This window comes from Clupea harengus, chromosome 19 (genome assembly GCF_900700415.2).
Source record: "Clupea harengus chromosome 19, Ch_v2.0.2, whole genome shotgun sequence".
NCBI classification, from domain to species: Eukaryota; Metazoa; Chordata; class Actinopteri; order Clupeiformes; family Clupeidae; genus Clupea; species Clupea harengus.
In genome coordinates, this window is record NC_045170.1 from 24,956,652 (window position 1) to 24,966,941 (window position 10,290).

General features: G+C 42.1%; 1 protein-coding gene and 1 long non-coding RNA gene across 2 annotated transcripts; both read left to right on the plus strand.

Annotated features, from left to right (window-relative positions):
• The first annotated feature begins 923 nt into the window (after window positions 1–923).
• On the plus strand, window positions 924–1,676 carry LOC116225050. Its single transcript, XR_004165897.2, has 3 exons — window positions 924–1,006; window positions 1,152–1,212; window positions 1,334–1,676. It is a non-coding gene; the product is annotated as an uncharacterized LOC116225050 (long non-coding RNA).
• Window positions 1,677–4,014: 2,338 nt separating this feature from the next.
• gsdmea (gasdermin Ea) lies at window positions 4,015–9,956 on the plus strand. Its single transcript, XM_031586015.2, has 11 exons — window positions 4,015–4,600; window positions 5,319–5,529; window positions 5,895–6,087; window positions 6,276–6,380; window positions 6,837–6,903; window positions 7,195–7,315; window positions 7,449–7,718; window positions 8,090–8,223; window positions 8,360–8,633; window positions 8,903–8,976; window positions 9,236–9,956. Exons 2-11 carry the CDS (start codon window positions 5,319–5,321, stop codon window positions 9,467–9,469), a joined length of 1,683 nt encoding a protein of 560 aa, XP_031441875.1. The 5' UTR covers window positions 4,015–4,600; the 3' UTR covers window positions 9,470–9,956.
• Window positions 9,957–10,290: the final 334 nt, after the last annotated feature.

The following is a 10,290-nucleotide window of genomic DNA, read 5'->3' on the forward strand; positions in this document are numbered from 1 at the left end:
GTTATCATAATCTCCAGACCATTTCCGTGCCAGCTGGAAAGAGTCTTTCAGATTCTATTCTTTGCAAATTAACATCTAGAGCTGAGGGAAAGAATGAAATTCCATCAGAGTTCGTTTACAGTTATGTAGAGGAGGCTGTGAAGCGACTACTCCTGTCATGTTTGTTCCCCTCAGCATCTTCTGAGAATCAAGAACTTTTACAGAATAATCTAGAGACCTCAAAATCATCACCTGAGGTGTTTGGAAGTACAATGAATGTATTCACACAAGTGATGACCAACGAAGTCATGGTGGCACTCTCCACAGAGTTAAAGGAAAATGTTTCTTATGACTTGAAGGAATTAGTTAAGGAGGATCAGAAACTCTTAGACAAACAGGCACAGGACACTAAAACGAGATCATCCAGCACTAACTCAAACAATCTGCCCCCTCGTACTTTTGACGAACATACAGATTTGATGCGAAATAGTCAGTGTGAAGGAGTCACCAGTTCATGTCACCTACGTCTGTTAGAGTCCAACAAGAAGGACTATGCCTCCTTGGTCTCCATGCTGGTCATTCGGCTCCTGAAGAAAGTCAATAGCTTACACCAGGACATTGGCACCCACCAGGATGGACTTCCAGATAATGTGCTGGATATGTCCAGAGACTTGATTCGGAAGATTCTGTCTGAGCTCGATACAGCTTTTGGCATCACAGATGATGAAACCTATCCTCAGGATGTGAATTTTCACCAGATTTACAGAAACGTTTACAAAGAACTTACTCGACAGTTTGGGTCTGAAGATGTGCTCCGTTTTGCCCTTGAATCACAAGATCAATCTTTTGAATCATCACTGGTAGAAACGCTAACAAAAGAGATAGCAAAGACTTGTAGCGAAACCAGCATACCAGCTTCTACACATCTCCCTCCAATTCACATACAGTTGGACAAGACCAAGGAAAGGAAAAGACCAGGAACAAAATGTTTCCAGTTTGGCTCAAGATGCCAACAATCAAATCGAAGGTAAAGTATCATGCGTATAATTTAGCTCATGTAGATCATGGAGTTATTTTTACTGTCACACAGCCATACTGTCTATTCACTACAAGATGTACTGTACCCAGTTGTAGGGTATATCTTTAAGTTACTATATAACTGTGTTCTTCAGAAACCAAAGAGAGGATCACAGAGTCTCCTTGTAAGCCAGGACTCTCCTGTTGCAAACACTAGTAAGTTCATGGTGATATTTGAAGCAACACTTCAACTAGATCTAACTATTTTCATGTTTTTGCCTGCTATAAATTAACCAGTTTGGATGAGGAGGATAAATCATTCCCTATTTTTTCACAGAGCTCAGTGAGACGCTGGCTGAGGTCGCCAAGGCTCCTGTATCTGCTGGCCCACCGGAGATGCCACAGGAGGAAGAGACCGTAGGGTGCTGTTTCTTCAGGATGCCAAAATTCAAGTTCTCCTTCAAGGTGGAGTTCAGTTTCTATGCGAGATGTTATTGTAATTTTAGACATTATGTGTACTAATGCTGGTCAGAGAGGCTACTGAGTGAAGAACACATTGGTGTAACATGATCTGTGAGTATGCAGTTTAGATATTTAATTATTCATTACAATTTGAATCTGAAATGATTTAATCTCTCTCTCACTTTATCAGAAAATGAGGAAAGGTGCTAAAATTGGGCATTGTGACGATGATAAGTCCTTTGAAGAGAATATCAGTGTCTTAGGTAAGTGAAACTGAAAGTCTGAACACATTAAGATATATTCATTCACTGTAACATTGAGTATTGAGGATTCACTAAGTAGACGTACTTGGAAAGTGTTGTTTTTTTCTTCGCCATCTCTTTTTCAGCCTGTGCAACATCTTGTCAGACTCAGCTCAATGAGGCTACTGCTGAACTGACTGCTTCTGAGAGCCAAACTAAACTGGAAGAGACCGCATCTAGGCTGACCAACACATCTACTCCAGAGATGGGACTGTCTCACCTAGCTGTTTAAGTCACCAACACAGCTTAATGATCCTTTGGATCATCGGATCCTCTAAGAACTCTTCGGTCCTTTCAACTAAATTTTTTTAACCCCAATCTGGCTATTTTAATTAAACTTATTATTGCATGCATATTGGTGTAACTTTGCCATTTGTTGGGTACTATGAGGATGACTACATACAGTGGGGCTTGAAAGTTTGTGAATCTGTTAGAGGTTCTTGAAAGTTCTTGAACAACAGCTCTTAATTGATTTTAATCTCATATTAAAATATAAATCATATGAATCTAACTGTGCTTAATTGTAAGATATGTCACAGCTGAAAGGTTAGCTTTGCATTGTGTTTTGATGAGAAGTTGCAGATGTAGAAAAAACGGCCTGTGGAAAACTATCAGTATGTTACTGTACTATGTAAGACTGATGAGCTGAACATGCAGGGATATTACACAAACCAGCCCACATACTACTCTGGAGTCCTATTGGATGCCTACAGCAGACTTGCAGCCATTTGAATGGAGAAAAAAAAGTTACAGTGATCAATGATGACTTGTGTACTTTTTCTTCTTTTCACAATATTGCCCATCATGAACTTTACAAAATAATGATTCACCAATAAATAATTAAAAATGAACATCATCACTATTAAAAAAAAACATCACCAACACTATCAAAACAAGGACGTTATGTATGGGACTGTACAGCCACACATAATAGAGGCTCAGGGTTCAATTTAGGCCTCAGTGAAAAATGAGAGTCCAACACATAACAAGTGTACATCACAAAGACACACACATACACGTTCAAGCAAACCAGTACGCTCACATGTAGAGACGTGACATTAGACAGGAGAAAGTGTGTGTGTCGATGGTGGATGGGGAATGGGCAAAGTGTGGAGTGTAAAGGCAGGTGTTTTCTCGGGCCAAGTGTTTGGACGGTTTGGATCCTGATATCACCGCTGGTCTTCTGGTGAATCACATGATGGAGGGTGTCTTGACTAGAGGAGTTATTGTGTCAACCGGTCTGGATAAGAGCTCCACTCGTTCTTCCTCTTCTGACGTGAGATGGGTGCTCTCCAGACATAAGATAACAAAGACGTTACAAATGCAATGAATGAGTGAAGTGCAGGGTCTGTGTCCTTCCACTGTTGGTGGTGCCTGGCCTCCTCTGTTTGGGGCCTGGGCAGTAGAAGAGATTGTGGGGTCTGGAGGGAGGAGGCTGTTGCTGCAGGAGCCTCTTTCTCAGGGCTCAGACGTCAGTAGAGAAGTAGAGGGTGTTCCTCTTGAGCTCACTGAAGGATATGGGCTGATGCTGAAGGCACCTGGAGCTGACAAAACACACATGCACATCACATAGTGCGGACACACAGACACACACCTTTTACTGGAGGCACTGTATTGTTATGTCTGAATAGTTGAGCATAGACATGCACTCTCCTCATACTCAGTCTCATTTATATAATATTATTGCTACTAAGTCATGTTTTGCTAGGAGATCAAATACTTATTTGCCGCGATAAAATGCAAATAAATTCATACCTGTTAATGCAGTTTTGTTTGATATTATGTCTCTCACTGTTAAAATACACCAAGTCACTTACCATTACAATTATAGATCAAACATTTCTTTCCAAGTGGGCAAACTTGCGAAATCGGCAGGGGGTCAAATACTTATTTTCCCCACTGTATCTGTTTTTTTGTCATTAGGCTACTTTTCAAATAATAATAAATAAAATAATGATAGTTATTTACAGTAATTGGTTAAGGTAATGAGGGAAAGTGTCGCATAACGATGGCCTTTGTTCATTATTGTGATAGTGTTCTGTGGATATGAGATGGATTTGGTGTTATACACATAGGCTACTGCTGAACACTCATCCAGTGTCGATTTGACCATGCTCAGCATTTTGCTGTGCCATGGTGCACTAATGTCAGCTTGCTCTGTAGTTGCAGTATAAACAAGTTATTCAACTGTATCTCTGTGTGTGTAGCTACATAGAGTTACTCGGAAATCCGTTTTTAGTTTATATTCCTCATAGACCACAGTATACTGACATTCCTAACTAATGGACCACCTCAGTGTTGATTCTTGGCCAGTAAAAGGACTAGCCTGGTCATGCTTGCGATGATGCAAAAGTCCACTCATATGATTCCTATTATGTCGAAGGCGGGTCAACACCGAACTCAGGCTTTCATCGTGTAGGCGGTAGCCTATATAACTTCAACACAAGTACAGGACTTGGGTCAGACTTTGCATTTAGCTTTTAATGAAGAGGGTTTGGAAAAACTGGATTTACTTCACCGAAAAGTTCGAAAACAAACTTTGCATGGACAAGCCGGTCAAATAAGTAAGTGTGTCTTGGTTCATGGTATGTAGAAAACGGCCTGTTAATTTTGCGTTCATAGGTTTAGCGAAACGCCTCTCAGACGAAAACTATCGTCTTCATCGTTTTTAAAAAACAAAAGAAAACACTGGTCTCATCTCACGAATGAGTTTTGCTTTTATGCTACGCGAGTGATCCCATCTGGGTCTATAACGGAACGTGCCGATCTGTGACGCAGAAATCTGCCTCGCGTGGTCACCCTCTCTCTGTACAAAAAGGCGACTCTTTCCAGTCACACAGGTATTGTAGTCAACTTTTACATTTTACACCGGTCTTTTTTGCTGTATAATTACTGTGTTATAATGACAAACAGCCACGACAATAAATTAGTAATGTAGAAGAGCCTGCTTATTTTCTCATGCTTCTGATTTTGAGTTAATTCTTTGACTTTGAGTTTTCACATCATGCTACATTTCTGTACATTAACGTTATATTAAGAGTACCCTAAAACATGTTCAACATTATTGTGTTGTGTCAGACTATATGTACTACATCTTAGTTACATATTACATCAGGTAAGTGAGTAAAGAAGTAGCCTACAAAACTAAGTTTTGGCTGTGGGGATCCCTGTCAGTGCGGACCCCTTTTTTGGGCCTCTTTCCGTTTACTTTCTTCTTACATTCTGAGTGTGTGTCATTACTCAGAGGGGTCTAACATAAGAACTGTCATTTTAACCCCTAGCTTTGTTCTTTCTTAGGTCTTATATCTTAGTAAGACTATATTTCTTTATGTATGTCGGTGCTTTGGGTTGCTTTAATGTAAGCTAGCCTACCATGTGTCAAAAGTAATTTGGTCCAAAAAATTATAAAAAAACACAGAAGATGTAAAAAATGACAATTGAATCATGACAATCTTGTGTATAGGGGGGCAAGGGGGTAACAGTGAGTGTGTTCTTGTTTTGGAGCAGTACAGATGTGATCATGATTGTTTGTTTTGACCATTCTTGTTTTCCTAAAAGATGTTTGCCAAGGTAACGCGTCACCTGGTCAGCGAGACAGACCCTGACGGCTCTCTGCTTGCGGTCTCACGCCTCATAGACTCGGACAAGCTGAAGCCACTGGGTGTGGTCTTGAAAAGCCAGAATAGATGGCCATGGCAAAGACCCAAATACAGACCCACTGACTTCACCCTCACACAGATCATACAAGGGAGAAAAACTCTTCGGCCAGGTATCTAGACCCTTGTGTGTATGCACACACTCCTGCCTGGCTTGTGGCTCTTGTAAGGCCCTCTTTCCCTCCAGTATGGAAGGCTACCAGACTCAGAACATACCTAGCTTCCCATCCATCCCCACAGACGGTCCTTCAGGCACTAACGTCTCATCATTCAAATTTAAGTCTGTTGTTTTGATCAGTAGACTTCCATGTGATTGTTCAAATTAATATGGCAGCAACAGTCACGACCAAATCTACCACACATTCTCTCTCCCTCTCTCTGTCTTTCTCTCTCTCTCTCTCTCTCTCAATCAGGAGAATAAGTGGCTCTATAATTTGGACCCCTATGTTTTGCAGTACTTATTTGTGTGTCTTCTCAGTGCTGGCCAAATCCGACTTCTTGAACTATGAGGGCACCTATGCTGGGACCCTGGGTGGGACTGTGAGCACTGAGGTAGGAGGACTCAGTCTTAAAGCAGAGGGACAGGGGTCTTCAAAGCTTCACTCCTCACTGGGCAGACTCCACAAAGAGGCGGTGGACATTCACAGACTGATGAAGGACTCCAAAGACAGGTCAGCAATCTGTAAACGTCCTCTCTCTCTCTCTCTCTCTCACACACACACACACAGACACACACACAGACAGACACACACAAACGTACACACATATTTCTGTTTTTGCAGAACACTACAAAAGTCCTCTGGTGTTTCCAGACATGATATGTCATACTGGAGTGTGGGTGTGTGTGTTATCTCTGTAGGTTGGTGGACCTGGAGCACCCTCTAGTGAAGCAGTCATTATGGAAGAGGAAGGTGATGACTGTCCTGAAGCGGCGCATCTTAACCTCCAAATCCTGCTCTGTCAGGTACACAACAGTGTGACCTCCTAAGCACACGCATATTCATACACGCTCACACACACATAGAATTCACATCCATATGTGTGTATGTGCCATTATACACATGTACAGTCATACATGAATGGGAGCACGCACACATCAGCATTGGCCTCTTGCCAAGGCATGAACACGTACCAATAATGGCTTAATGTATACATATACATAAAATCAACATTTTCTGTAATTATATGGTTGTAATTATGTGGTTACTCTGATTTCCTCGGGTCATGGTCCGGTATCAAATTTAAATTCATGATGCGCTCAAAATTCATAAGTTCATAACAGGAGCTGGGCGCATGCATGTTGCTCCAAGAACACCTTGCTGTACTTACTGTTGTGATTGCATTTACATTTACATATACACACAGAAAAAATGAAAGATTAAAGAAATATCTTGAATGACTTAAATATCTGCTCCTTAAGGTACCATGGGCTTGGAGCTGGCAGCTGTGGGGCCATGTTGTCTATACTGAAGACTGCCCGCCTGCAGGTATGTGTTTATAGAATGAAAGTGTTTATGCACTTATGAAAAATACACTTTATGCAATTATGACAACATTTTGTGTATATGTGTGTGCGCGTGTGCGCGTGTGTGTGCGCGTGTGTGTGTGTGTGTGTGTGCGTGCGTGTGTGTGTGTGTGTGTGTTTGTGTGTGTGTGTGTGTGTGTGTGTGTGAGTGTGTGTGTGTGTGGGTGCGTGTGTGTGTGTGTGTGTGTGTGTGTGCGTGTGTGTGTGTGTGTGTGTGTGTGTGTGTGTGTGTGTGCGTGTGTGTGGATTGAAGGTGAGCGTGAATGAGAATTCCACTCTCCAAATGGACAGTGATGTTTCCATGGAGATCCCTGCCAACACAGTCCTGGCCTACAGTGTCATTGAGCTCAGAATAAAGAGGAACGGCCAATATGGTATGTGTGTGTGTGTATGTGTGTGTGTGTGAGAGGGAGAGTGCCCAGTACTGATATGTTAGCAAACATTTGAGCAAAACTAACATATCTGTGTGAACATGTTTGCAATTATTTCTTCTCTTCTGGTCCTTAGAGCTTTGCTTGCAGGCTGATGTTCAGGGCGGATTTGACAGGGATGTTGGGAGGGTCGAGGATGACAGCGGTGCTTCACAGAGTGAGGTCGACGGCCATGTTGGGAGGGTCGAGGATGACAGCGGTGCTGCACAGAGTGAGGTCGACGGCCATGTTGGGAGGGTCGAGGATGACAGCGGTGCTTCACAGAGTGAGGTCGACGGCCACTTGGAGGAGACTAACCCAGGAATGCCAGCGGGAGATTTTCTCAGCACACAGAAAACATGTTTGTGTATGTGTGTCTGTATGGCATGACTTTTACTGTGTGTGTATGTGTGTGTGTGTGTGTGTGTGTTTTTTTTGTTTGTTTGTTTAATCCTAATTGTTGTGTGTTCGTCAACATTAGGTTATAGATATATTTTGATGTGTGGTGTGTCTATACAAGATTATTTTGTGTTTGGATGTGTGTTGGTATATGTTCTGAGTATATGTGTTATGTAAATTATGTGGGTGTGTGTTTAATTTTACTGTATGTATGTGTTGTGTGTGTTGTGTGTGTGTGTGTGTGTGTGTGTGTGTGTGTGTGTGTGTGTGTGTGTGTGTGTATGTATGTATGTATCTATGTATGTATGTATGCATACGTGTGTATGTGTGTGCTCTCAGTTGCACAGTTAACAGATCTAAAAGAAGACCTGGGTGTGTTGTCTCATTTGGACGCTGTTTCCCGCTCCTCTCTCCTCTCTCTGATCGGCTCCTCTCTCCTGGACACAGACTTCCTCAACGCACTGGAGGAGAGGGTGAGCAGCAGTTCCCAATTCTAATCAGGCATACACTGCACATATACTGCACTGAACACATGCCTCTCTCTCTCTCCCTCTCCCTCTCTCTCTCTCTCTCTCTCTCTCTCCCTGTCCCTCTCTTTGTCTTCATCAGTTAGATGACTGGTGTTCAGGGGAAGTTGCTGACATATCTGAGTGTCAGGACCAGAGGGTCCAGGCCATCTTGAATCTGCTAGAGTCTGTATTAGCCAATCAGGACACAACTCATCAAGGACTGTCACGTCACAATGGCAAACATGCACTTCCTCCAGACCATGAGGCTGGATCCAGTTGTGCCTCGGCCAATGGGTCACCAGTAGCCCGTGAGCAGCAGGCCGATGGGCTGCTCATAGGCCAGGCTCTGCACCTGCTGGTCAGCGCTTTACTGGGTGAGATCATATGACCACAACTGCTGATCAACAAAATATATGAATTATAATGAATGCTTTAATGCACTTTGCATGTACCTCATCTGTGGTGGTAGGTGTTCCATCGGTGCATGTATTTCCCACAGGCTCATTTTCATAACATGAAATGACTTTTCCCACCAATATTATGATTTATCATGGATGATAGCTACCTGTAGTCATCTGTAATGGCACTGTCATCATGCAAGGAACTCTTAAAACTTAAATATGTGTATGCTGTATCTCCTTAGAGTTGAGAAGTGACTGCTTGGACCGGATAAAGTCTTGCTTGTCCTCTGGTTTGCTGCCTCCTCTCAGCCAACTAGTGAGTTCCATTCACACACATCTGTGCGTTGCTAGTCAGTACTTCTGTACACTCACAGAGGCTGAGGGTTAAAGTACATACGTGATCTCTAATATCTGCCTTGTATTTACATATGACTCAAACAGTGGAGAGTCTGTATGTGTGCTGTTTACTTGCCACCAGTGTAGATCAGTCCTGTTATAACACAGATATAAATCTGAATAGAGCAGGGTTAGTGTGCCTCAGTAACATGTATTGCCACCCATCTCTCTCCTCTCAGATGGATCATCTGATGAAGTCCCAGCCCTTCCCGTTGGACGGCGTGCCCCACCTCCTGCAGTGTGAGGAGGCGTTCCACAGGGTGGAGTCACTCTTCCACTCCGCCAGTCTTCAGCTGCTCAGACAGGCAGACAAGCTGCTGCTGCTGGAGTCGAAGGAGGCAGCTGGTTTCCAGGCACTAACCATGTGCATTGCTGTCCAAGGCCTAGCTCGTCTGACCTCTGCGTACGAGTAGAAACTTGTGTGTGTATGTGCCTGGAACATGAGTCCGTATCAGACCACTAAGAGTTGTTTCATCGTTATCCTCCTCAAGGATTGATAAAAATTACATTTATAAGTGAAATATAACCAAATGTTTACACAAAAATATGCATCCTTGCTGAATACACCAGAGCTGTGGTTTTAATAATATATGCCAAAATTGCCAATATCTTAATGTTTACACTATGCAAACAGTATTTAATGTTTACACTATGCAAACAATATAGTTTACTGTTCAAGAGCTTATGATTCTTGACTTCAGATTTGCCTTTCCAAGTCTGTTTGCATGTTTTTACATTGTATCTATGAACAGCATGGATGTCTGAACAGGTATTAGCTTTACATCATCTTCAGGTTTTTTAGTTGAGAGAATGTAGTCTTTTATAGATAAATATAAGAAATATATAGATGTAATATATATGATATTAATATATTAATAAAGGAACATACTCTTTACCATACTTGAACTCTTGTCCATGTTTCTCACTGAGGCTTGTTTGACACCGGACAGACCTTATGTTATGATGCTGTAAATACATTCTGTATGCATGTGTCTGTGTGCTGTTGACACTCTCTCAAGTTCAAAGCATGTTTGATTATGCTACTGATTAACCCTCCTCACCAATTGATGATTGGGCAGGAACAAGTCTACAGATTAAAAAAAATTAAATTCAGCGCTACAAAACTGAAGATGGTCCTGTTGGGTATGCAAAAACCACTGGGATTCTGAAGAAACACATTCCATCTATAGATTAGTTACATAGTTGTAACATAATTGCATGTTAATATGGGAAG